This window comes from Lontra canadensis, unplaced genomic scaffold, assembly GCF_010015895.1.
Source record: "Lontra canadensis isolate GAN:19392208 unplaced genomic scaffold, GSC_riverotter_1.0 scaffold69, whole genome shotgun sequence".
Classification (NCBI taxonomy): Eukaryota; Metazoa; Chordata; class Mammalia; order Carnivora; family Mustelidae; genus Lontra; species Lontra canadensis.
The window spans coordinates 7491149-7518830 of NW_022631063.1; the positions used below are offsets into that span (position 1 = coordinate 7491149).

The following is a 27682-nucleotide window of genomic DNA, read 5'->3' on the forward strand; positions in this document are numbered from 1 at the left end:
CCCAGGGGCCAGTTACCATCTCAGATGGTGCTAATTAGGGGTATCCTTAGCACTGTTGGACTTCTTTTGGGGAACCTAATCTCAAAACTTGTAGGCAGACTAAATGGTTACTCTTAAAGAATGTTAGGAAACTGGGCTCCTGGGTGGCTCAGTCGGTTAAGCATCTGATTTCAGCTCAGGTCATGATCTCAGGGCCCTGGGATCAAGTCCACGGAGCCTGCTTCTCCCTCTTCCTCTGCCTACTGTTCCTTCTGCTTGTGCTTTCTCTCTCTCTGTCAAATAAATAAATAAAAATCTCAAAAAAAAAAAAAAAGAGTATCGAAAAACCAACTCATTACTCTGGAAACTGGTAAAGAGAAGAAAAATCAAGCATATATCCTGCCTTTCCTATTTGAGCTCCTCATCAAGGAAACCCAAACATGAATGTGGTAATTTTTTTTTTACTAGAGGAATTCCAGCTAATAAATGAAGAAGGAATGATAGACTTATCACCATTTTGCCATCTTAATGAAATAATTGGTCTGGTCAATGATCATCAACAGCTGCTAAAATCATTAGGTGAGAAGCTGATGGGGAACTTAATGATGATGGAGCAGGCTGACAATACTTGAGCTGGGTGATTGATTTTAATATTCCAAAAAGGAGACTAACAGACCTTACATGCCTTCTAATGTGATGAATAAGAGTACAGCATAACCTCTGGAGTGTTCCTTCCAAAGTTTTTAGCCAGATTCTTATCAAGCCTCTAGATCTAATATTTGGTTTATAGGAAATACAGGGAAAAGAGGAACATTTAATTAATTAATTTACTTATTTATTAAGATTTTATTTATTTATTTGAGAGAGAGAGTGAGGGAGCATGAGCAGGGGGAGGGGCAGAGGGAAAGGGAGAAGCAGACTCCCCACTAAGCAGAGAGCCACTCCTGCGACTCAATCCCAGGACTCCAGGATCAGGACCTGAGCTGAAGGCAAACGCCCAATGAACTGAGCCACCCAGGTGAGCCTCAGATAAATAGATTAAAGAAATCTAAGAGGCATATCAATGATGCAATATGTGAATAGCATTTGGAGCCTGATCTGAATAAAGGAACTGAAAATATATTTCTGAGACAATTAAGGAAATTTGGATACAGACTGCATATTGTTGATATTAAATAATTTTTGTTATATTTTATTTTTTGAGCATGCTAATGGTAAAAATGGTTATATATATATATATATATATTTTTTTTAAGATTTTATTTACTTATTTGACAGAGAGAGACACAGTGAGAGAGGGAACACAAGCAGAGGGAGTGGGAGAGGGAGAAGTAGGCTTCCCGCTGAGCAGGAGCAGGCAGCCTGATGCAAGGCTCAACTCCAGGACCCTATGATTGTGACCTGAGCTCAAGGCAGACTCAACCACTGAGCCACCCAGCGGCCCCAAGGTGGTTATTTTTAAGTCCTCATTCTTAAAGATACAGATGTAAGACTTAATGGATAAAATCATGATGTTTGGCATTTGCTCCACAAATAGGGTTTTGGAGAAGTGGGTGGCCTAAAGATATAGCAAAATTTATCATATGGTTATAAATACAGAAACTGAATGATGGGTATTTGGGGAGTTATTATACTATTCTTTCTAATTCTGGAGTGTGCTTGAAAATTTCTGTGGTATGGGGCACCTGGGTGGCTCAGTTGGTTAAGCATCTGCCTTCAGCTCCGGGGTCATGACTCCAGGGTCCTGGAGCCTTGAGTCTAGTCCAGCTCTGCTCAGCGGAACTCTGCTTCTCCCTCTGCCTCTGCCTGCCACTCCCTCTGCTGTACTCTCTCTCTCTGTCAAATAAATAAAATCTTTAAAAAAAGAAAAAAAGAACACTCCTGTGATAAAAATGAAAACAAACAAACCAAAATGAAAAGCAGAAAACAAAACACTTGCAACTCTGAGCTCTCTTCTTGAGAATTGTTTCCAAACCCTACAAATGGTTTATTAGTAACACCTTTACAATACAATACTCCATTTGATTTCTTTCGTTTGGGTCCCTTGATTTTCTCACAATTCCCCATGGTTCTTTCGAGTTAATTTATTTCTTCATTTCTGATTTTAAATGAGTAGGCTAGAACTCCCAGAACTAGGTCCCTTGGGATTTTTCTGCTAATTGCTGTTATGCTCCCCAGTGTGTGGATTAGAGCAGTCCTCCCAGTAGGAGGTGCTGGCCTCAAAGTATGATTTCAGTTTGTGTGTTTCGAGAAGATCCCCCAGATTCTTTCATTTCATTCATTAATCTATATCCATTAAACAGTAGCTCTCCATTCTTCTCTCTTCCAGCCCATGGCAACCACCATTACACTTCCTGTCTTTCTGATTTTGACTACTCTAAGTACCTCATATAAGTGGAATCCTATAATATTTGTGTTTTTATGACCAGCTTATTTGTCTGAGGATAATGGCCTCAGGTTTCATCCATGCATTACTATACTGCATAATTTCCTTCCTTTTAAAGGCTGAATTCCACTGTATGTGTTGAATTCCACTGTAAGTATTGAATTTAATCCCATTGTACCACCTTTTATACCACATTTTGCTTTTCCATTAATCAGTCAATAGATTGACTAGTCAATAGACAATATAACTCATTTTATCTATTATGAATGATGCTGCTATGAACGTGAGTGTACTACCTGGGTTTTTAAAGTGGCTAATTTCACTTATTCTCTTTTAAGACATTTCTTTCAATATTTGGATAACTTTTCTAGAGCTAGCCATGGTAACAATCTTCAATAAATGGTGCTAAACACTTGATTTTCTATCCATATAAGAAAAAAAAAACAACAAACAAAAACCCCTGTCATCTACCTTATACTGTATCCCAAAATTAATTTGAAGTGAATCACAGAATTAAATGTCAGAAGAAGAAAATGAAGCTTCTAAAAGAAATCAGGGGAGAATATTTTGGGACTTTGGGGTAGGCAATGATTTCATAAACACAATATAAAATGTAGTAATCATCCAGAAACACTAACAGGAGGGTGAAAAAGCAAGCCATGGCCCCACGGAAGATATTCACAGTACATATATCTGACACAGGACTTGTATCTGGATTATATAAACAAACTCTTAAACATCCACTTTTTAAAAAAGACATAACATAACTTTAAAAATGAACAAAACATTTGGAAAGACATTTCACAAAGGACGATGTTCTAATGGAAAGTAGCACATAAAAAGGTGCTTAACATTGTAAATCACCAAGGAAATGCAAATTTAAGGCACAATGAGATACCATCACACGATTGTTAGAATGGCCAAAATTAAAAATAATGACAGTGTACTTCCCTGGAATGTTCAGCAGATACATTGTTGGTTCATGTGAAAATGATATGACCACTTTGGAAAGCCATTTGGCAGTGCATATCAAAGCTAAACACACACCTGCCCTGTGACCCAGGTTTTTCACTCATAGCTCTACACCTAACATCTACCCAGAGACATGCACAAGAGCATCTGAGCAGCTTTATTCATCATAGCCAAATGCCCATCAAGAGAAGAATGGATAAATTGTGATATATTCATACACCACATATACTGTATACATGCATGATTCCAGTTATGTTGCCTTCTAGAACAGGCAAACCTCATCTATGATGGTTACTACCTCATCTATGATCGTTACTTTTTTTTTTAAGATTTTATTTATTTATTTGACAGAGTGAGAGAAATCACAAGTAGGCAGAGAGGCAGGCAGAAGCAGACTCCCTGCTGAGCAGAGAGTCTGGTGCAGTCTCCATCCCAGGACCCTGGGATCATGACCTGAGCTGAAGGCAGAAGCTTTAACCCACTGAGCCACCCAGGTGCCCCGTACTTTTCCTTTTTTAAAAAAATTTTTATTTAATCTCTACACCCAACATGGGACTCAAGCCAGTCAGAAAGGGAGAGAGAGAGCTTGGTCTAGCGGCAAAAAGCTGGGGCAGTGGGTGGTGAAGGGGCAGAGGTAGAGAATCAGCACACAGCAGGGAGTGCGCAGCCCAAGGTGGGGCTTGAAGCCACGACACTGAGATAAGACCTGAGCCCAAATCAAGAGTTGGGCGATCAATCTATTGAGCCACCCAGGTGTCCCTGTAGCTTTTATTTCTGATTGGCCATGGACTTGGTTAAAAATCAGGGGTGATTTTATTATTCTAGAGTAAAGGGAGATCCAATATTGGAGGATAAGTAATAGTTTAGGCCATAATGACAAAGGTGGTTAGGCTGCAGTCCTTCTCAGCAGAATTTGCTCAGTTAATTACTCCTTCCTTTTAACAATCTCCCCTTTTAGCATTTATGGCACCATATTTTTCTAGAACATCTCAGGCTGTGCTTAGTCTAGCTCCTGTACAGGCTTCTCTTCCTTTATCCAATATCCAAAAAATTGGATTGCTAGAGTTTCAGTCTTGGGCCCTCTTGTCTTCACTGTCTATTATCTAAGAGAGCTCATCTAATGCTGTGACTTTAAATGCCTTCTATTTGCTAATAACTCCACAATTTGTATCTCCAATCCTGACTTCTCCCCTATGTTCCAAATGCATTTACCAATTGTCTACTTGACATCTCTACCTGGAGGCCTAATAATTAATTCCAAATAGAATAAGTCTGAATGTTCAAAATAGAATAACAGCATTATCCTAGATTGTTCTTAAAATGGGTGGAGGGGCACAGGAGGAGCAGTAATCACCTCCTAGTGTTTAGAAATGTGGCTGAGGGTGCCTGGGTGGCTCAGTGGGTTAAGCCTCTGCCTTCAGCTCAGGTCCTGATTTCAGGGTCCTGGGATCAAGGCCTGCATCAGGCTCTCTGCTCAGCAGGGGGTCTGCTTCCTCCTCTCTCTGCCTGCCTCTCTGCCTGCTTGTGATCTCTCTCTCTCTGTCAAATAAATCAATAAAATCTTAAAAAAAATGTGGGTGGAATTTTTCATAGTCACATGGCTTGGGATGCTACCAACATTTCTTCTACATTTTTTTTTTTAAGATTTTATTTATTTGACAGAGAGAGATCACAAGCAGAGAGCCTGATGCAGGGCTTGATCCCAGGACCCTGAGATCACGACCTGAGCTGAAGGCAGAGGCTTAACCCACTGAGCCACCCAGGTGCCCTAACATTTTTTTTTTTAATTTAATTTAATTTTATTTTTTTATTTATTTGACAGAGAGAGATCACAAGCAGGCAGAGAGGCAGGCAGAGAGAGAGGAGGAAGCAGGCTCACTGCCGAGCAGAGAGCCCGATGCGGGGCTCGATCCCAGGACCCTGAGATCATGACCCGAGCCGAAGGCAGCGGCTTAACCCACTGAGCCACCCAGGCGCCCCTAACATTTTTTTTTTTTTAAACTCAGCATTATGTTTGTGAATATCATTAGTGCTGAAGAATGTAGATCCAGTTTCTTTTATCACTGTGTAGTTTATTATTTCTTTTTTTAATTACAGCACAATTCAGTTACCCATTCTTTTTTAGTGGAGATTTAGCTGATTTTCAGTTCTTTGCATTTACATACCATTCAGCTATAAGTATTCTTGCGTATGGTTTATTGTGCACAGATGTGAAAATTTCCCTAGAATATATTTTTAGGAGTGGACTTTGTAGCCATCAGTTACACATATCATACACTGTAGCAGATATTATTAAATTGCTCTCTAAAGTGATTATATTACATTTATACCCAGAGAGATGGTCTTTCAGTATGTTATCCTATAAAGTTAAACTATGAAAGAGATGGATATCAGCCTGAAAGTCTTCCTGGTGCTTTATCTGAAAAAATGAAGCTACCTAGTGTGCAGCCAGGAATCCATTTTCCCCAAAGGGTGGTGGCTGCATGGATCTTGGCCCCATGAGAGGGGAGGGGAAGGGGAGGGAGGAGATGGAGGGGTCAGGAAAGAGGGGTGGGGAGGAAGGGGGAGGGAAAGGGGAAGGAGGAAAAGGGGGGGGAGGGGAAGGGAGAGGAGGGGAGGGAAAGGGTGAGTAAATAGGATGGGAACACTAATAAATGTTCTCCAGTAAGTGAGGTTTCTTGTAGTGGAATGTATGTATCCGCTGTTCTACCCAGACACTGTAGGGCATAAATGAGCAGTTACATTTGTTTAGGTGCCACTGTTTCTAGGCAGGATCTGGATCTTCTTTTTATTCCTAGTGCTAAGCTCTATACCAGGACATTAGTAGGGGTGTAATAGTTTGCTGAATGGATGAGTGGGAGTACTCTGACATACATTTGATGTGGTTTTTTTTTTTTTAAGATTTTATTTATTGTTTGACAGAGAGAGACACAGCGAGTTAGGGAACACAAGCAGGGGGAGTGGGAGAGGGAGAAGCAGGCTTCCAGCTGAGCAAAGAGCCCGATGTGGGGCTTGATGTGGGGCTCAATCCCAGGACTCTGGGCTCATGACCTGAGCTGAAGGCAGAGGCTTAAGGACTGAGCCACCCAGGCGACCCTTGATGTGTGTGTGTGTGTGTGTGTGTGTGTGTGTGTTGTTACAATACCCATATTCTCACTGATTTAATCAAAAAGAAAATTAACTTTTTAATTAAGTCTGGCAGAAAGTAGAGATTAGATAAGCATTTGTTGAGTAAATAAAATAACCTGATTAATTTGAATTTAAATTACCTGAGTGTAACCATTAATTTTTTCTCATTGGCTTGATGCAATGTATGGATTCAATCTATAACAGGATATTTTCCCTCAATAAATACATTTGATCTGTTTTGGACTCCCAAAAAGCCTTGAGATCACTTAAAAGGATATTTCACCAATATCACCTCACATTTTCAAGAAAACTAAGGGAAAAATAGATTATCTCACCACAAGAAAAAAAATCCTCTAAATTAAGTGCCTAAATTATCGTGCAAAAAGTATACTAATAGAAAAGGGCCCTAGCAGAGGCAATAGATTTCTTCACTAGGTAGCATGTTGGACTTCTAAAATCATGTTTTTTTTGTTTTAAATTAATGTCATCTGCTCCTCTTGTTATTTGCAGTTCCCAGCAAGGTACATGTTGCATCACGTTTAGTGCTCACAACTGTAGGAAGACAGTGGTAGTTCTCAAAGGCCCCAGTTTATACATAAGGAATAGAGAAGTTTAGTAACTTGCCCTATGTCATAGCCTGTAAACAGGCAAGCCGTTATTTGAACACAGGCAATCAGATTCCAGATTCCCAGCTCGTAAACGCTCTATTGTTTTCTCAACTCTAAGATTTCTGAATCCCAAAAAACGTCACTTGCCATTTTTTTTGAGAACTATCACAACACTATGTAGTCTACATATATATACGGATCATTAAGACAATTTTTTTTTTTTTTTGAAAAGCATAATCTGAAAAAAAGCCAAATACTTCATACGCACGAAAAGCCCAAGTAAGTTCTGGAGATACAAATGCGGTCCAGAATTGCTTAACAATGAATACTTCACCTAACTCTCCCAAACGCCCCGCGGGACGCTTAAACCCGACCTCCTCAGCGTGAGGGCGGGACTCCGCGGGCCGTGGGAGTCCGCGGCCGGCGCGCAAGCTCCTAGCGCTGTGTCGGCTCCGGCCTAACCGAAGCTCCGCCCACCCGGGCCGCGAGGGCTGCCGGGACGGCCCCCATCTTCCTCACGCACCGTAGGCCAGCGGGCGGCGCTGGGAAGTGGAGACGTTGTTGTCGCTGTTAGTGTTTGTGCGGCGTGGCTTTGTGGTACCGGGACCTTAAAGGTGAGCATCTCCGGGTGGCTAAGGGGAAGAAGTACAAAAGGTTCTGCTTTGAGTGGCAGCGGCGCATTCCACTGCCTTGTTGCCTCACGCCGGTGCGTCCACTCCTCGCCGTCCGCATGTTCCGGGCGCGCGCCGCGTGGGCCGCAGCCCGGGGCGGCGCGCTGGGCTGGGAGTGGAGGGGCACCGGCCGGGGCGAGGGGCAGACCTGGTCTCCAAGAGGAATGCAGGGGCGGGCTTTCCCCGCACGAGGCTGGGGCCCAAGCGAGCCAGTGGTTGCTTTGGGACTGGGCTCTGGCGGGTCCTTTGGACGGAGGCTGTCCGCATCCCTTCTGTGTCGTTAAGACTAACTACCTCCACTGCCTTCTGGAGTCGCGGGGAGCAGACGTTTGGGGCTACTGGTTAAGTTTCTGAGGTGGTTAGAGGTGGTTAATTGCCCGAGGCTTCCTTGGATCCTGTGGGACAAACTGGAGGTCGGGGATTGGTGGGGCCGCAGGTGTTCCTCTGGCGTCTCTCTAGGGTTTTTAGTGTCCCTTATTCACTGATGTCAGGGATTCTGTGCGAAGGGAGAAAGTGTAGGTAATATTTCACTTCTGGTTGTACACTCTGGAAAAGTATCACATGAGACGAAGTTCCAAAATGGGGTATGCCAGAGAAGTCTTGTACGGACCAAACAGTTCTTTTTCTCACCCTTTGCTTTGTAAGGGGTCCTAGATCATGGTAACGATTTAGGGACGTCGGTTGTGGTCGACACTGCGTAAGATTGAATAAGTTTTGTAGTGGGTTGGCACCACACAAATTCCTATTACAAGAGCTTCCAGTGTGCATCCAGGTTATTGCATAGCAATTACAATTTAGAAAGCGATACTTCGAAGAAGTACACCAAAGATGGTTCACTACAGTCAACTAATGGCAGGTTCCCTGATGAGTTCTTACGAATATACTTTTGTAAATGTGGCTCACTGGAAGATTTAATAGAGCACTACAGGCAAGTGATTTGAAATCCGAAAACTTCTGTTGTGATGCTTAGCAAACCAGTCTCACCACCTTACTTTTTCCTGCAACGCTAATGTCAGGGATGTGAAACAAGAAACTGGCTGTAAGGTTAACCAGTATATAGGTGAATTAGGAGACAAACCCTCAGCTTAACATGAATTTAGTGTCCCCGGACTCTTAAATTATTTTCATATGTTCCTTAACATACAGCATTTAATCTAACCCTGATGGTTATATTTTTTTTTTCATCCTGAAGTTATGATACTTAATCTTTGCTGATAACAAGGTTTTGGTAAGTCAGTGACTAATTTTAAAAGAAGTGCAGTCCACAGGAAACAAATAAGACTGAGATGCATAGAAATATACTGACAGATGGGTGATCTGCTTAAAGCTGGGATTGGTTGGTAAATAGTTGGAGTTTTTTGCTGAATGCTTTATCAGCTAAGTGAAGATAACTACTTGCTTTGTTTTAGAGACGGACCAGTGATTTACTGAAAAGATTGCAGATTATCTATAGCTTTTCAGTTTTCCATTATGTAGTCCAACATTTTCTTTGTTGAAATTTGAGAATTGAGTAGAAAAATTGAACCTGTGAAATTAAAAATTCTTGATTTTTAAGAAAAGAGTGTAATATCGATAATTTAAAAACATTCTTCTAATCTTGAGTGTTATGTAAAAATAATAATAACCTTTTTATGCCAATTTGGGAAAATTTACAGATAGCCACAATGGCTGAAAATGGTGATAATGAAAAAATGGCTGCTCTCGAGGCCAAAATCTGTCATCAAATTGAGGTATGGTTCTTATGATATTAAACTGCAAAAATGTGCTCTTTGAAAGGATATGTAGAGCCTCAAAACAGATACAGAAGGAACATTTAATTTCACTGTAATGATCCTTTAAACATTTCGTGTAAAGTATTAAATATGTCTTTGATTCTTGTCTTTGATTCTTGAAATTAGATGGACTTAAAATACTATGCAGTTTTGTATTAGTGGAGCCAATTTAGGAAAGCCAACACCTACAAACATTTCAAAAGGTAATACTATAGACTAGTGTTATCTTTTACCTTTTGGTTTTAATTTCCTAGTCTAAAAACTGAGGATAATAGTGATACTGTCCTCATAAGGTTGTTGGTGAAGATTACATTAGTTAATAAAATGTAAAGCATTCAGGAGAGTTCCTGGCATGTAATAATGTAAAATTTTTTGTGAAGTACCTTCCCTTGTTAAATAACACTTTGTCTGTTTGAAGGTCCTAATAGATTTTTCTGCCCAATTAAGCTGAGTTCTTGGCCATTATTACTTGTAATAGAGTATCTGTTTCACAATCATCTGAGCATTTTTAGTATTGTATTTAAATGGAAGCTTTACAGTATCAGTAATGGCTGCATGGGAAATTTTTGTTTAATGTTTTCTGTTCTTAACTGAGAACTTCAGATCATGTTATTTAGTGGTTTTTGCAGCTATCAGAACTTTTTTTTAAAGTTGCACTTCTCCGGCATTTAAAAAGTCCTGTGCTACAACTTTTTGTACTAATTTAATTATAATTGTGAAGAAAAATTTTTAATTCAGTTAGTTTAATATTTAGAACAGTACAAAGCTATATATAGACAAAGTTAATAATTTCCCTTCCGTAATCTGCCACCTCAGATTTTACCCTCCTGAAATAATCAAAGTCAAAAGCTTGATGAATACACTTTCACACTTCATGATCAGTGCTCACACCAATATAATTTTTATTTTCTTCCCTTTCCCCCATCAAACATGGGATGCATTTTTTTTTTTTTTTTTTTTTTTTAAGATTTTATTTTTAAGGTCGCCTGGGTGGCTTAGTGGGTTAATCCGCTGCCTTTGGCTCAGGTCATGATCTCGGGGTCCTGGGATCGAGTCCTGCATTGGGTTCTCTGCTCAGCGGGGAGCCTGCTTCTCTCTCTCTCTCTCTCTCTCTCTCTCTCTGCCTATCAAATAAATAAATAAAATCTTTAAAAAACAAACAAAAAAAAATTTTTATTTTTAAGAAAGAGAGCATGGGAAGGGAGAGGTCAGAGGGAAAAGCAGACTCCCTGCTGAACAGGGAGCCAAATGTAGGACTCAGTCCTGGGACTCCAGGATCATGACCTGAGCCATGGCAGTTGCTTAACTGATGCGCCCTGAACATGGGATGCATTTTGGGAGAGTAAAGCTTTATGTCATTAGTAATTTACCCAATTCCCTATTTGATACGTAGGATATTTCTAATTTTTTAGCTGCAGTAGTTCCATGATGAATATGTATCTATCTGTATTTATTTAGTTTTAAAAATCAGCAAATCATTATTTTTATTGGCATGTTTCCCTACTTTGGCCTTAAGATTAGCTTAACACAGAGAAGTTTAATTCACCATCCAATTTTACATTAGCATTTTCCTCTTTACTTTTTTTATTTTTTAAATATAAATTCAATTAATTAGCATATAGTATATTATTAGTTTCAGAGGTAGAGTTCAGTGATTCATCAGTTCCATATAACGCCCTCCTTAATGTCCATCACCCAGTTACCCCATCCCTCCAGCAACCCTCAGTTTGTTTCCTATGGTTAACAGTCTCTTCTGGTTTGTCTCCCTCTTTGATTACATATTGTTTTATTTTTCCCTGTCTTCTCTATGCATCTCTGTTTTGTTTCTTAAATTCCGCATAGGAGTGCAATCATGACAATTGTCTTTCTCTGATTGACTTATTTTGCTTAACATAATACCTTCTAGTTCCATTCATGTTCAAATGGCAAGATTTCCTTTTTTTGATGGTTGAGTGGTATTCCATTATATATAATAGACCACATCGTCTTTATCCATTCATCCATCGATGGACATCTGGGCTCTTTCCATAGTTTGGCTGTTTGGACATTGCTGCTATGAACATCGGGGTGCAGGTGCCCCTTCAGATCACTACATTTCTATCTTGAGGGTAAATACCTACTAGCGTAATTGCTGGGTCAGAAGGTAGCTCTATTTTCAACTTTTTGAGGAACCTCTATACTGTTATCCAGAGTGGCTGCACCAGCTTGGAATTCCACCAACAGTGTTAAGAGGGTTCCCCTTTCTCCACATCCTTGCCAACATGTTATTTCCTGACTTGTTAATTTTAGCCATTCTGACTGGTATGAGGTGGTAACTCATTGTGGCTTCGATTTGTATTTTCCTGATGCCAAGTGATCTGGAGCACTTTTTCGTGTCTTTTGGCCATTTTTATGTCTTCTTTGGAGAAATGTCTGTTCATGTCTTCTTCTGCCTATTTCTTGATTGGATTGTTTGTTTTTGGGGTGTTGAATTTGATAAGTTCTTTATAGATTTTGGATACTAGCCCTATATCTGATAAGACATTTGCAAATATCTTCTCCCATTCTGTTGATAGTCTTTTGGTTTTGTGGGCTGTTTCCTTTGCTGTGCAGAAGCTTTTTATCTTGATGAAGTCCAGATGGCTCATTTTTGCCTTAATTTCCCTTGCCTTTGGAAACAAGTCTCTTGCTGTAGCCGAACTCACAGAGGTTGCTGCTTGTGTTCTCTAGGATTTTGATGGATTCCTGTCTCACATTTAGGTCTTTCATCCATTTTGAGTCTGTTTTTGTGTATGGTGTAAGAAAATAGTCCAGTTTCATTCTTCTGCATGAGCTGTCCAATTCATGATGAATATCTTTATATATAAAATTTAGTAAACATGTGTACTGATTTAAGAGAAAATTCCTTAGAAAAAGATGTATCAACTCAAGGGGTATGCACATTTCAAAAACCTTTATACTGATTGCCAGTTTACATCTCCACCTGCATGACCATTTCTCTGTGTTCAGGCCAATACTAGGTGTTCTTGTTTTTGTAATTTTTGCCAGTTTGTTAGGTGGAAATGGTATTTCATTGCTTTGTTGCATTTCTTTGACTAATAATGAAGTTGAACTTTTATATATTTATATTACATTCTTATTTTTAGTAATTTTTTAATGTCCTTTATCCATTTTTCTATTAGAATTTTCAGGGTTTTTTTTCCTTCTCCCTTGATTTATAAGAATTGTTAACAAGGGGCACCTGGGTGGCTTAGTGGGTTAAGCCTCCACTTTTGGCTCAGGTCATGATCTCAGGGTCCTGGGATTGAGGCCCGCATCAGGCTCTCTGCTTAGCGGGGAGCCTGCTTCCCCCTCTTTCTCTGCCTGCCTCTCTGCCTACTTGTGATCTCTCTGTCAAATCAATAAAATCTTAAAAAAAAATGTGGGTGGGATTTTTCATAGTCACATGGCTGGGGATGCTACCCACATTTCTTCTACATTGGGTTGTCTGCTCAGAGGGGAGCCTGCTCCCCCCCACCCCCCCGCTTCTCTGCCTACTTGTGATATCTCTCTCTCAAATAAATAAGTAAAATCTTAAAAAAAGAATTGTTAACAAACTTCTTTGTTGTCTTTTACTTTGTATGTTACTTTTGGCATTCAAATAGTCACACCTGAGTCTTTTCATGTATAGTTTTTTTGTTTTTGTCTTATTTGCTTTTATACTGAGTGAGTGTCTTTATGCTTAAATTAGATAAACGTTCACCTGTTTTTTTAATTTGTAAAAATTAGAGTAATTAATCAGTGTATTCCAGTTCTTTTTATTTAACAGTCTGTTCTTTACAAACTGGTTTGAAACAAGAGACTTCTCACATACTAAATTCTTAACTATGTTTTTGTTTTATTTAAGACTTGATAGTCTATTGACATTATCTGCTAATTATGTTGTTTCAGTAGTCATTTTTTAGTTTTACCTTTCTGCTAATTTGAATTATAAATGTTTCACTATCATGTACTTAGGAGAAAATGTTTGTTGGGTGTATTTTTTAAAGAATAGAACATGGTGATGTAATGGCAATTAAAAACTCCAGGATTGGAGTTAGTAAGTTAGTATTGTACAGTGCTCTGAAATATAATGTTATTATCTTGCAGTATTATTTTGGTGACTTCAATTTGCCACGAGACAAATTTTTAAAGGAACAGATCAAACTGGATGAAGGCTGGGTCCCTTTGGAGATAATGATAAAGTTCAATAGGTAAAAACCTTTTTTATTATTATTTTATTTATTATTATTTTTTAAGTTGGCTCCATGCCCAGTATGGAGGCCAATACAGGGCTTGAACTCACAACCCTTATATCAGGACTGGAGCTGAGATTAAGAGTCAGATGCTTAACCAACTGAGCGATAGGGACGCCCCAGTAAAAATCTTTATAAAGTCATCTTTAGATTTAAAAAAAAAAAAACAAACAAAAAAACCTTGAGATTTTTCTGTAAACAAGTGCTACCACTAAGTTTTACAGTGCTTTTATATATATTTTACAGGTTAAACCGTCTAACAACAGACTTTAATGTGATAGTAGAAGCACTGAGTAAATCAAAAGCTGAACTCATGGAAATAAGTGAAGATAAAACTAAAATCAGAAGATCACCAAGCAAACCCCTCCCTGAAGTGACTGATGAATATAAGAATGATGTAAAAAACAGATCTGTTTATATTGTAAGTGGGCCTTTAACATGTTTAATTATATCTTGAGTATCTTACTTAGAAAGAAACAGAATGGATAAGAATAAGGACTCAGGAATCAGAGCTTTACCACTTACTGTGTGTTCTTGGGCAGTGCTCTTAAGCTGTCTAATCTTCATAAATGGGGATTACTTTCTAGAACTTTTGTGAGAATTAATGAAAAATCCATATAACATTATACAAAATCTTGGGCATATTTTAAGCACCCAATGCCTATCAGCTTTTTATTTGTCAATGGCTAAACTTGATAGTAATTTTCTTTAGCATATGAATTTTTTAAGTAGATTTTTTTATTCAGGAAAATTTAAAGCATGTAAAGGTAGACTGACTATATAATGTACCATTATCCAACCTTAGCAGCTAACACATGATTGATCTAGTTTTATCTCCGCCCCAAGTGGATTATTTTGAAGATTTTATTTATTTATTTGAGAGAGAGAGTGATGAGAAAGAATGAGAGAGAGAGAAGCAGGGGGAGGGGCAGAGGGAGAGATTCCCTGGACCCCAAGGATCATGACCTGAGCCAAAGATAGATGTCTAACTGACCAAAGTGGATTACTTTGAAGCAAATTCCAAGTAAGTCACTTTAATTGCACTAAACATTTAAGAGACAGAGAGAGATAGATATAGATAGATGCATATATCCTGGTTTGGTTTCAAGACAAAATGAATTGGAATTTCTGATAAAATTATCTGAGAGGGCATTTGTACATTTCTTTCTACTCTTCACAGAAAGGGTTCCCAACTGATGCAACCCTTGATGATATAAAAGAATGGTTAGAAGATAAAGGTCAAGTACTAAATATTCAGATGAGAAGAACATTACACAAAGCATTTAAGGTATGGTCGTAGGATGTTAGAATTTTCTGTATGATGTTACAACTTTTTCTAGTTGAAAAATATGTGGGACGTTTTTTTAAAAGAGTTTTTTTCCCCCTTTTAATAGGGATCAATTTTTGCTGTGTTTGATAGTATTGAATCTGCTAAGAAGTTTGTTGATACCCCTGGCCAGAAGTATAAAGACACAGACCTGCTAATACTTTTCAAGTAAGTCTTTATGCCGATGTTTCTTTTGGCCACTTAGTTATATGGAATTGACACACTGGGATACAGAATATGGAATAGCAACCCCTGTAAGGACAGTACTTTTAGTATCCTTGGGCATTCTTTGATAAACATTTGAAATTTGCCCAATGGAAACTCCTAGTTCTTTGAGACCTTAAGGAAGTGGGTTTTTTGGTTTTGATTTGTTTTTAAAGATTTTATTTATTTATTTGACAGAGAGAGACACTAAGAGGGAATACAAATACGGAGAGTGGGAGAGGGGGAAGCAGGCATTCCGCTGAGCAGGGAGCCTTCATGCAGGGTTCGATCCCAGGACCCTTGGGGTCATGACTTGAGCTGAAGGCAGACTCTTAACAACTGGGCCACCCAGGTGCCCCAAGGAAGTGTTTTTTTTTAATACCTTTTCACTGTTAATAGTTAATAAAGGTTAAATTTTGGTTTTTGTTATTTTTGTTTTGTTTTGCATCTAATACATATAATCAAGCTAGATAGTAAAATTTGGGCTTCTGTGTCGTTAGAGAATCAATCCCTGTCCAATGTACAGTCTGTTCTTATTTCTCATAGTTTATATATACCTGTATTCATTTAGTAGAAAGGATTACTTAATACAGATTTGGACCACATTCTTTAATATGTGTGTGTCAAAAGTTAGAACAAACCAGAGCATTTTTATGATAAAGTTAGGCCATTGTCCCCTACTTTCACATTATGTAATCTTCTAAGTGTCATTTACTAAACCTGATGGACTTATAGATGTACCGTGATGAATCATGTAATTAACGTTAACCCTCGAAAGTATTTTTTAATGTGGTTTTCATAATTGCTTTTATTCTTGGGTTTTAGAGATTGTAGAATTTTTTCCTTTTGTGAAAGTAACACTAGAAAATTCTATGCGAAGTTATTTATATAAATCCTGGTTTACTTTTTTTTCCTATACATGAATGGTAAAAATCAATGAGATTGGTATAGACATCAAGTTTCTTTTTGTTCCAAAATTAGATAGTAGTGATGGTTGTGCCATTCTGAATATATTAAATACCATTGAGGTGTACACGTACGCTTTTAAGAGGTGTGTATTTTATGAAATGTGAAATGTTTTTTAGTAAAGCTGTTACTAAATAACTTCCTTGGCATCTTTTGAATTTTTAGGTAGAAAGTGTAATATTCCTTCCTGTGCTTAAATCATTCAGAGTATTTTGCAGTCTTATTTTTGTTCTTGTGAACTCAGCTCCTGTATTTTGTGTTCTTTAGGGAAGATTATTTTGCAAAAAAAAATGAAGAAAGAAAGCAAAATAAAGTGGAAGCTAAATTACGAGCTAAACAGTAAGTATGTTGAGCCAATCATTTAATTCCTTCAAGTTTTAACAGGGATAGAGTTAGTGGTTCTCGGAAGTGGAGCTTGATGACGCGCGTGTTCTGAAATGAGTAGCAGGCTTTTCTTTTGGTAGTGAAACATTAAGATCTTAAGCTGCCTTGATAATCTGGGGGCACATTGTGTTGCACTCTACCCATGAGAATCAGAAAACCTAACGACTGACTTTGGTTATTGAGCAGTGTGTGCTCATGATCAATGTTAACAGGATTTAATTTTCTCATACAGTAAATGGAAACATTCTAATTAACATTTCTTTTGTAGAGAGCAAGAAGAAAAACAAAAGTTAGCAGAAAATGCTGAAATGGTAAGTATATATTATTGGTATCTAAAGCTATGTTTCAAATTTATGAGAATAAAAAGCAGGACTTTTTTTTTTTTTAGATTTTATTTATTTCACAGAGAGAGATCAGAAGTAGGCAGAGAGGCAGGCAGAGAGAGAGATAGAGGAGGAAGCAGGTTCTCTGCTGAGCAGAGAGCCTGATGCGGGACTCGATCCCAGGACCCTGAGATCATGACCTGAGCCGAAGGCAGAGGCTTAACCCACTGAGCCCCCAGGCGCCCCAAAAAGCAGGACTTTTTGAAGCAAATATGTGAGCAGGTCTGTAGTTGTCATTGCACTAAAGTCATAGCCCGATAGTATTGCCCAAACTCATTACCTATCCAGAGAAATAACTTAGTAACGAGATGTACATAATAACTAATACATATAGCTTAAGTAAATACTACTTGTTGAAGAAATTAAGAAGGTTAAAATCAGAAGCCATCGTAGAACAAGGGATGGATGACAAGGGGAAATGCACTAACTTTTAAACTACTTTAAAATGGCATTTTAGATTCTAGCTTTTTGCATGTATTAGGTATAGAGTGGTGTAAGCCATTTCTGTTTCTTTGTGGTTGTTTTTAAGAAACTTTTTTTTCTTGCTTTGTATGTTTTTATAGAAATCTCTAGAAGAAAAGATTGGCTGCTTGCTGAAATTTTCAGGAGACTTAGATGATCAGACCTGTAGAGAAGATTTGCACATCCTTTTCTCAAGTCATGGTGAAATAAAATGGATAGACTTTGTGAGAGGAGCAAAAGAGGTTTGGAGACATTCATATGCTTTTTAGCAATGTTTAAAACTCCAAAGAAACTTAACTTTAGAAGACATTAGTAGAAACAAAGCAATTTTTTTTTTATTAATGTGTTTATGAAATAGTTTCTACTTGGTCATTTACTTTCCATTTTGTTATTGCCATCACTGGATGTAAATGTCTGATATTTTCTGAGTTATGCTATGAATAACTGTTGGTATTTGTGACTGCAAGTTTTGTGGTAGCTTCCTGAAGTTCAATTATAATTCATTGACATTGATAATGGCAGAGAAGATTTGCAGGGTAGGAAGTTTTTGAGTGAAGGAATTAACTATGGAACTAAAAAAAACCTGAAGGGTGTGGCTTTTATTGTCTGTCTTTGGTATAGGGGATAATTCTTTTTAAAGAAAAAGCTAAGGAAGCACTGGATAAAGCCAAAGATGCAAATAATGGTAACCTACAATTAAGGAACAAAGAAGTGACGTGGGAAGTACTAGAAGGAGATGTGGAAAAGGAAGCACTGAAAAAAATCATAGAAGATCAACAAGAGTCTCTAAACAAATGGAAATCAAAAGGTCATTATTTCTGATTTGTCTTTGACCATTGGTTATTTTAACTCATTTGCTTGTTCAGAGGCAGTGACAAAAGATTTAAGACATTTCTTATGGATTTCTCAATTATGTTTCTATAGGTCGCAGATTTAAAGGAAAAGGAAAGGGAAATAAAGCTGCCCAGACTGGGTCTGCTAAAGGAAAAGTACAGTTTCAGGGCAAGAAAACTAAATTTGATAGTGATGATGAACATGATCAAAATGGTGCATCTGGTAAGTTTTTCTAAGTCCTTTGGTTACTTTCATGAGAAATTATATGGGAAAGAACAGCAGTATGGTTTTTCACCTTTTGTGTAAGTGATATTCTTGGACTATGATTTACACAAGTTATCCTGTTTTACAAGTGGGAAACAAAAAGATATTTGGAAGGTTAAGTTTAGAAAGCAGAAGATCTGTACTAAGAAAATCCTTCTCATTGGAGTTGGGAAATTGTTGCTTTTTAATAAAAAAAAAAATTTTTTTTTAGAAAAAGAGAGGGAGCATGAGTGGGGGGATGGGCAGCAGCAGATTCCCCACTGAGCAGGGAGCCTAGGCTCATGACCTGAGCCTAAGGCAGACAGTTTAACGCAACTGAGCCACCCAGGCGCCCCAGGAAGTTGTTGCTTTTTTTTTTTTTTAAAGTTGTTTTTTAAACAGAATTATTTTTGTTCTTATGCTCAAAATTAAAAGAGTAATGCTTATATAGTGAACTTGACAAAAATTCTGTTATTGTATAGGACCAGTAAAAAGAGCAAGAGAAGAAACAGACAAAGAAGAACCTACACCAAAACAACAGAAAACAGAAAATGGTGCTGGAGACCAGTAGTTTAGTAAAAAATTTTTTTATTCATCTTAATTAGGTTTTAAGCTGCTTTTGTCTTTAGAGGCTTTTAAAAAGAAAACCGAATTAGATCCACTTCAATATCAACCTGTAAGAAAGGAAAATTTTTTGTTTTTAACTTGTCTTTTTGTTATCCAAATGAAGATTTTTTTTTTAATGTATAGTTGTTTGTGTTATTTCAAATGATTCAGATATCAAGACTTCCACTAAATTGCCTTTGTAATATGAAAATGTATTAGTACAAACTAATAAAATATGTACTATATAAAAAAGAGCAAAAAATTAGTTTTTTATTTTTGTGCCTAAAGCATTTGAGAAAGAATACCTTAAACCAGAATATTGGCTGTTATCCCATCGATAATTATTCTGTCTCCTGTGCTAGCTTCCTTTATTTACTCAGGCAACTTGATAACATTGGAAATAATTACTTATTGAAAAGTTCTTCAGTACTGAATGTAGATAAGCCGGAATCAAGAAACTTACTGATTTCTTTTTATGAAATTTGTATGATGCTGGCAGGTCATATCGCAGCTCTATAAAACAAAAGCCACCTAAGAATAAAATTTCACTTGCTGTCCCTGACATACATACAGACATATGTAAATTAAAACAAAATTAAGGAAGTACTTAACCCTGGTAAGCAGAACACTTCAGACCTGTCACTTTAACTTATCCAAAGACTGAGACCTGATACTTTCCCAAGATTAGCCATGGCTAACTAAGGTTGGCATTTCTGCTATTTTGGTCATTTATGCCAAAATTTGAGGTTATGGGGAAGGATTTGAAAGGATAAAAACTGGACAGAAGATGATGGTATCTTTCTAATTTCCTAATAATCTATAGCTAGCAATCATAACAATCATGCTTATTTTGAAAATTTCTTGTCCAGATTTTAATATTGGTAGTAAGTAGCTAATTATTTTTCTGTTAAGCTGTCAAGTGAAAATACACTTTTCTTATGCTAAGAATTAATGCAGGTTCTCCAAATTTACTCATCAGTTTTAGAGGGATGGCAGTAGACTGCCTGACCTTCATATTTTGCAACACAAATTCTCCGTAGGTTACAGCTCTCAAATTTTCATGTGTAATCAAATAACCTTCAATAAATCTTAAAATGTGTATTATAATTCAGTAAGTCTGGCTGGAGCTAAAAGGCAAGTCTCAGCTCCCAAGGGATGTGAATAACGTTGGTCTGAGGACCACATTTGGAATAGCAAGGTACTGGCTTGGTATATTTGGAGTTGTTCTAAGGTGTTCCAAGTTGCATATTATACCTTAAACTAGGTTAGGAATGACAATACTGGGTAAATAGGAGGACTGACAGACTTTTCCACATTACATTACTAATTATGAATAGGACTAGTTAAATGGTTACTACCATAGTGGTATTCCTAGTTTATTATCAAGTAAAGAATATTTTCCCCCTTATTGTACTTATTTCAGCCTTCAGAATTATTTGGATTTTGATTAGTTTCTAGTTATATGTTTATCCCATTCTGGCATTTGTGAATATTACCCAATTTGCTAATAAAAATGTATTAAACATTTACTTACAGTGTGGATGATTATACCCTATCCCCCACTAAAAGAAAAAAGCTTCATGTTCTCTGACTCCAGGGACAAAGAAAATTGAAATGGAAAGGCAATCAGGCGTGATCTGTTGGTATTTTCCATGAGTGGATTCCAAACAGGTCTGACCCACTCCAAGCCCAAGCTCTTTTATCACTATGATGCTAAATAACTGTTCTGTCTACGTCTGGAGTGACCAAATAGGCACTATTAGGAATTTTCAGCAAAATGCATAAATTGGGACAGTCTTAGGCAAACACTGATACCCTCTCTTTACTTCATTTCCAACCCATTACCAACCGCTCACATTTTGTCAAACTGAAAATGTGTTTTGTTTTTTAAGATTTTATTTGAGAGAGAGTGAGCACACAAGCTGGGGGGAGAGGGAGCAGATTCCCCCTGAGCAGGGAGCCCCACATGAGGCTGGATTCTAAGACCCTGGGATCATGACCTGAGCCAAAGGCAGCTGCTTAACTGACTGAGTCACCCAGGTGCCCCCTAAAACATGTTCTACAGCACCTTTTCTTGGCACCTAAAACTCTGGTTGGGCTAATGAATTATTGACCTTATTATTAGGGTTTAGATGTATTTTGTGAGAAACTTAAAAACTGTCTTACCTGCAATAATATCTATCTTGATTTTCCATTCTGTAGCTTTCTTTTGAATATGCTGAAGATAACAACATGTTAATGTGAACTGATTTTTAAAATAATTGAGAATTACTTTTTTGCTAATATTCATACTAAATTTTTAAGCTTTTAAAAAATCATTAGAATTTAGACTCTTACAAACGGTTCAGCTGGATTGGTAGTATTTTGAAAATAAGAAACCAAACCATTACCAATTACAAGAGTATAGATGAGTACAGTATAGGTGATGAAGCTGAGTACAAATACCTTGACCAAGATAACACAGGGAAGTGGTAGTCGGATTTCAATCTAAGCAGTCTGGCCCTATAGTCTTGTGTCCTTAATCACTGTTGTGTTGACAAAAAATATACCCAATTTTCTGGAATAAATCTTCTATACCCCCATATGTTATATTGCTGGCAAGAATAATGGAAAAGGGAGGGTCTGAACTCAGATCAGTTTAGCTTCAGTTCTTAAAATTAGGTCTTACTGCTTCCCTTAATGCACACAAAGCCACAAAGGGACAATGGGACTAACAGGAATTAGGCAAACTAGGACATATTGTAATCTTAGCTATACCATACTTCTCTACTGAACTATAGTCTCTCCTGGTAACGGTTCCTGCCTGAGCAAATCTTTGGCAAAAGAAGTTACATAGACTGGAAGAAAACAAATCACAAATGCTAGCTAGTTAAAGGGAAAATTGTTTCTAAGTGCCATGATGTTTAAAAAGTTCAGGGGAAAGAGATACCCAGGTAATTAGTATTCACAGCAAACCCTTAAAACACTGTCATGAATTTTGAAGTAGCAACATCATGATGATTTGAACTTACATCTCTAGTGGAGGATTTGTGTAAAGAGTATACTGCTGTTCTTGCCATTTCCAAAGCAGTCTTCAGAAATGCCATATCTGTCCCTGTTAGGAGTAGAAAAAACTCATTTACTTTATATACCTGTTACCAAAACAAAGATTAAAAGAATACCAGATATTTAAAAACTTTTTTCCCAAATTCCAAAATAGACACTTCAGATTCTTCTGCAAAAAGACAAGATACAACAAAGTAAAATATAGGAGTGCCTGGTTGGCTCAATCAGTTAAGCATCTGCCTTGGGCTCAGGTCATTGAATTGGGCTCCCGGCTCAGCCGGGAACCTGCTTCTCCCTCTCCCTCTGCCTCTGCCCTGCCCTCCCTCCCCCAGCTCATGATCTATCTCAAATAAATAATTTTTTTTTAAAAGTAAAATATATCTAAGGCTGATAAAATAAAACCAGAATTATACTATCTTCTTTAAATAAGACTAAAGTAAAAATTTTAATGTTCCAAATTAACAATTCAAGGGAGAAGAGAAAACAGGTACAGCAACAATCAGAATCAGGCAGGGGCTGGAGGGAGAACTCTTTATTCATGGCTTCTTGGTTGGTGCCTGTGTGGCTTAGTTAAGCGTCTGCCTTTGGCTCAGTTCCTGATCCCTGGGTCTTAGGGCTTGAGCGGGAGGCCAGCTCCCTGCTCAGCAGGGAGTCTGTCTCTTCCTCTGCCCCTCCCCCGCCCCCTCTCAAATAAATAAAATCTTAAAAAAGTAAACTTCACGTCTTTTCTTCTCACAGGCTTTCTATCCTCCTTGCCTACAGCATACACAGGATAAATAGCCACAGTCAGTCACTGTTACTCATGATCATATGTTGAAACTCTTGGTGTGTTAAGGCATTAAAATGAGGTTCTAAAAGTATAAAACCCTTTACAGAATTATAAGGGTTAGGTAAATCATTCTTGAAAGCAAAGTATAAATAGTAAATTAATAAAAAAAAAAGCTATTTATTCAACTGTCCTTGTTAAGAGTAGAAAAACAAAGATTGAAAAATTCAATTTCCTTGACATACATTAAACAAACTGAAATTATTGTAATTACACAGGTAAGAGATGGTTTATTTAATGAACAGTGACAATATCATTTAACCCAAACAATAAGAAAATGACTCTAAAACTTGCTTTTCTATACATGTATCAGTACACTTGAGTCTTTTTACTAACCTTTATTATTTTTGGTCCCAAAAGGAGGATTCATAATTACTGTATCAAATGACTTGGACATTCTGTTAGATAATGAGCACACATCACATTGAACCATGTCAACATTTGTTAACTCAAACTCCTCCACATTCCTATTAAATATTTCCAACGCATCTTCATCTATGTCAAATCCAACACACAACCTATAAATACAAAGCACACATAAAGAATGACTATTTATAGCTCCCAAAACAAAACAATAACGAAATCAAACCATATTGTTTTTTGTTTTACCGTTCTGCTCACTCAAAATGTACTCAGTATCATATTCTTGCTCCCCTCATCTCATACTGTAGAGTCCCATAAATCTAATTCAGTTAATCCTATTTATGTTTCTTATTCAGACCACCCTATACCCAAACATTACATAGAGGATCACCTACCCCGCTCCTAACATTGCAGTTCCGATGCTAAGAACGCCACAACCACATCCTAGATCTGCAACCACTTTATTTTCAATGTCATCATATGTATTATGGATTGTATAGAGCATACATGCTAAAAGATCAAAAAACATATTAGGGAATAAGAGTAAGTTGATGACCAAAATCCAATTCATGTAAATGACTAATGCAATTTCTTGTCTTGCATTATTCCTCCCCGAAATGGTGTTCCGATTTATTTTTTTTTTAAATGAGGTATAATATCTTGTTATGTAGTAAGAGGCACCACAAGAACAATAACACACACCAGTGGTTCCCAAAAACTACTCTGGTGACAATGCGAAGAATGACAAAATTCTGAAATAAAATGAGAAAAATAAGGCTAGAATGTTTTTTCCTCAGCCTGTCCAAAACATTGCCCCCTGCCCCCCCCACACATACATCAGTTCTTTCTTTGATGTTGAAATATTTTCCCAAGGATGGTGAGAGTAAACAGGTTTTAAAAATATCTTTCCTTGTCAAAATATAAACTTGGCAACCCTATATCAGTCTCCCAAAACTGTTTGAAATCTGTTAAGTCTGGAAGTCACTAATACTGAATAAGCATTAACATTAAAACGGTCCAGAACTTTTTGACCAGTTTGTCACCAGAACACAGGTACCCTAAGTGCAAGCTAGAATGGGAAAAGTCCTATATCCACAATACAGCCTTTAGACACATATATTCATAAACTAATGAGAATGAGGAGTAGAGCAGTAGCTGCTGAGATCAGAAAGGGTTCTTCCAAATACACAAAGGTCTGGGATATATACTAAAGGTTAAGCATGAATAAAACCACTGATCTCTCCCTGTGGATATGTGAACCAGCAAGAACCACTGCCCAACATGATGCCTTAGCACTAGAGGTTTTATCAAAAACACAATTGGGGTGCTTGCTGGCTCAGCTGGTGAAGCATGCAACTCTCCATCTCAAGTTATGAGTTCAGGCCCCACATTGGGTGTAGAGATTACTTAAAAATAAAATCTTAAAAAAAAAAATTCACACAGAGGGATATCTCAGTCTAACTGCTATCCCAATTACTGCTGCAAGTGTTAGTGACTTTGAAGCTGGTATCTCAAAAGAATTAACACGTCCACATGCATATTATACCCTGGGTATGAACAAAGGATTTTTTAAAACATTAGACTTCACTAAGAAACCCTACAGTTAGAATACACTAAAGAAATCATCTAAATTGAGAAAACAGGTCTTAACCCAGACAGTTTTGTGCCAGTTTTTGGTTGGAATTATGACAATATGTTGGTGGTAAGTGCAGGTGTATACTTTCATTGGCTGCTTAAAAACAGAACTAATGTTGAAGCTGGGAGGGATTCCCAAATTAATTTTACCAAGACTCCTCAATGAATTTGACAATATGTTTATTAAATATGGTTTTTCCTTTGTTGTCTGCTGTACTCCCAGTATCAATCTCTTGGATCAAGCAACACTGATGACTCTCGGATCATTAAAAACCGAAACACATCCTCATTTTATAGCACCTATTCTGGATTTGTTAAACACAGTCCTTTGGCTACCAACTCTAGTACTCATTCTAGGGCAAGTATAACACAGGAATCCTTGCATTTGCAATTCGTTGCAATAGAAAATTGATCCTTACTTTGCAAACGTGTACTGAGCTCCGAACTAGTAGCAGGAACTCTTCTAGACACAGAATTGTGTGAACATGACTGACAAGTTCTTTACCCTCACGGAGTTTATAGTGTATAGAAACAAACACATTAAAGAGATGTCTTACAGTATTAAGAGGTATGCAGAAAACCAAGCAGTGAAACAATAAAATGGTTTTTGGCGAGGGGAGGGGGGTTGTTGCTGGGTTTAGCTGCATGTCAAGGTAGTCCTCTCTAACGTGATATGTAATCTCAGGGCAGAATTCCTCTAGATGTTCTTTGTATTCAAATAACTGTTCTATTTTCATTATGGAGTAAGCAGATAGGACTAACCCGGGAAGCAAAGACATGGTCACCAGCCGCCCTACCTGCAATATGCGGCCTGGTTGGATACTGTTCTAGAAGTAGCTTGGGCTTTTCGAATCCATCCACTTGTTGCAGGCGACTTTCTAGTTCCTTAAGCCTTAATTTCTTCATTTTTTTTAAGAAAGTGTGAATTCGCAGGATTTAACAACACTGAATCTGCAGAGAAACCCATTTAACCTGCATCTCCCCCCATTGCTCCCCGACCCCACCCCTACCTACCCCCACCCCACCCCACCCCTCCCCTTTTCTAGCACCACTGGCTGGGGCCGGCCTGGGGAGGCAGGGAGCGAAGGGCACACCTAGCCCAGCTCTTCCTGCTTTCCTTCCAGCTCCAGCGGCGGGTGGAGTCTCGGGCCAGCCTCCGACCCGCCTCCAGGGTATACCGCGCTGGTCTCGGGCTTCTCAGAGACCCGCAGCGGCCGCGGCCCACCCCGGAGTCGACCGACGATTACTCCAGCAGCGTCCCCGCACTTCAGCAAACCTCGCGCTGGGACCAGGGCCGGAAGCGCTGCCACGCATGCGCGCCCGTGTCCGCTGCCTTGCAGCCTCCGGCGGAGCTGCAACAACGGCTCCGCTCACAAGTTCCGCCGGCGACAGCGGAGCCTCATCCTCCGCTATCCCGGCCGGGTCCGCAGGACCGGTAGAGCCCTCCGTTCTCGAAGCTACGGAACCGGCCCCCACCGCCTGGCACGGGCCCAAACCCTCTCGCTTTCTTGACTACCCGCAGGCGCTCAAAGGATAGGGGAAGAAAGAAGGTGAAAGCCAGGGTAAAAGTCACGGTCACTTGGTGTTAATACTTGATGTGGCTCTTTCTGTCTCCGGTCTCACGAGGCCCCTCTCAAAAAGTAACAGTCGCTACTCACCCTTCCCTCCTTGGCCATTCGCATGCCCTACTTTGTTTCACATTCGTTTTCCTCTTTTTAGGTCACCTGTGTCACTTACCTCAACACTCACAGAGTGGTGATGTCAGAGAAGCCTAGAGTTTAGATGAAGGAATATGGTGTGTCAAATGCTGCAAAGAGCTCTGCTTTCATAGAGTAGAAGCAGAAACCAGGTGGGAGTGGGCTATGAAATAAATGGAATTTAGGAATTAGAGTCAATGTGAGCAATTCTTAACGTAGTTGTGAAGAGAAGTGCGAATGGTTGCTGCTAAGTGAGGTTGGGGGAAGTTTGTTTTGTTTTTTAATGGCAGCAGGAGATAGGAACACACCTATATTCAAACAAGATAACTCTAACAGGAAGGCGGGCGTTTAGAATATAAGAAGGAGAGAGGCGCCTGGTGGTTCAGTCCCTTAGGCGTGGCACTGTTGGTTTCTGCCCAGCTCATGGTTTCAGGGCGGTGAGATGCAGCCCCAAGAGGGCTCAGAACTCAGCCCCCTTGGGCTGTAGTGTCTCTCTCCCTCTCTCCTCTCTTGCCCCCGGGCGCCAGTGCGCTTGCGCTTGCTCCCTAAAATAAAAATCTTAAAAATAAATAAATAAAATACAAGAAGGATCTTGGAAGGAGTTAGGATCCTGAGAAGACAGGATCCTGTGCCTAAATGAAAGGATTGCCCTTAATCTGGAGAATGGGTATTTTTCACTATTAAAAGAAGTAAAAGGGGCGCCTGGGTGGCTCAGAGGGTTGAAGCCTCTGCCTTAAGCTCGGGTCATGATCCTGGGGTCCTGGGATTGAGCCCCGCATCGGGCTCTCTGCTCACTGGGGAGCCTGCTTCCTCCTCTCTCTCTCTGCCTGCCTCTCCGCCTACTTGTGCTCTCTCTCTCTGTAAAATAAATAAAATCTTAAAGAAGAAATAGAAGAAGAAGAAGAAGAAGAAGAAGAAGAAGAAGAAGAAGAAGAAG

General features: G+C 38.7%; 2 protein-coding genes across 7 annotated transcripts; one reads left to right on the top strand and one right to left on the bottom strand.

Moving 5' to 3' along the window:
- Positions 1–7556: 7556 nt before the first annotated feature.
- On the top strand, positions 7557–19433 carry SSB (small RNA binding exonuclease protection factor La). Its single transcript, XM_032880413.1, has 12 exons — positions 7557–7688; positions 9401–9475; positions 13625–13728; positions 14017–14191; positions 14951–15058; positions 15165–15265; positions 16535–16606; positions 16920–16962; positions 17598–17738; positions 18118–18304; positions 18421–18552; positions 19056–19433. The coding sequence occupies exons 2-12, from the start codon at positions 9410–9412 to the stop codon at positions 19142–19144; spliced, it is 1218 nt and encodes a 405-aa protein (XP_032736304.1). The 5' UTR covers positions 7557–7688; positions 9401–9409; the 3' UTR covers positions 19145–19433.
- On the bottom strand, positions 19132–26296 carry METTL5 (methyltransferase like 5). 6 transcript variants are annotated; one of them, XM_032880416.1, is made up of 8 exons: positions 26143–26294; positions 25846–25999; positions 23809–23923; positions 23387–23568; positions 22191–22273; positions 21346–21397; positions 19643–19692; positions 19132–19247 (listed from the first exon to the last, which is right to left on the bottom strand). In XM_032880416.1, the coding sequence occupies exons 2-8, from the start codon at positions 25952–25954 to the stop codon at positions 19209–19211; spliced, it is 630 nt and encodes a 209-aa protein (XP_032736307.1). In that variant the 5' UTR covers positions 25955–25999; positions 26143–26294; the 3' UTR covers positions 19132–19208. The 6 variants fall into 6 exon arrangements, with proteins under 6 accessions (XP_032736307.1, XP_032736310.1, XP_032736306.1 ...); XM_032880419.1 differs by lacking the exon at positions 21346–21397 and having other exon boundaries at positions 26143–26296; XM_032880415.1 differs by having other exon boundaries at positions 19132–19692; positions 26143–26296.
- Between the last annotated feature and the right edge of the window lie 1386 nt (positions 26297–27682).

Excerpts from the sequence above, each read along its gene's own strand:
- SSB (XM_032880413.1), top strand. The coding sequence starts at position 9,410 with ATGGCTGAAAATGGTGATAATGAAAAAATGGCTGCTCTCGAGGCCAAA. Across the intron at positions 13,729-14,016 it reads ATAATGATAAAGTTCAATAG|GTTAAACCGTCTAACAACAG; the intron begins GTAAAAACCTTT and ends TATATTTTACAG. Across the intron at positions 16,963-17,597 it reads TAGCAGAAAATGCTGAAATG|AAATCTCTAGAAGAAAAGAT; the intron begins GTAAGTATATAT and ends ATGTTTTTATAG.
- METTL5 (XM_032880415.1), bottom strand. The coding sequence starts at position 25,954 with ATGAAGAAATTAAGGCTTAAGGAACTAGAAAGTCGCCTGCAACAAGTG. Across the intron at positions 23,569-23,808 it reads ACTGCAATGTTAGGAGCGGG|GTTGTGTGTTGGATTTGACA; the intron begins GTAGGTGATCCT and ends TTGTATTTATAG. Across the intron at positions 22,274-23,386 it reads TGGGACCAAAAATAATAAAG|GGACAGATATGGCATTTCTG; the intron begins GTTAGTAAAAAG and ends TACTCCTAACAG.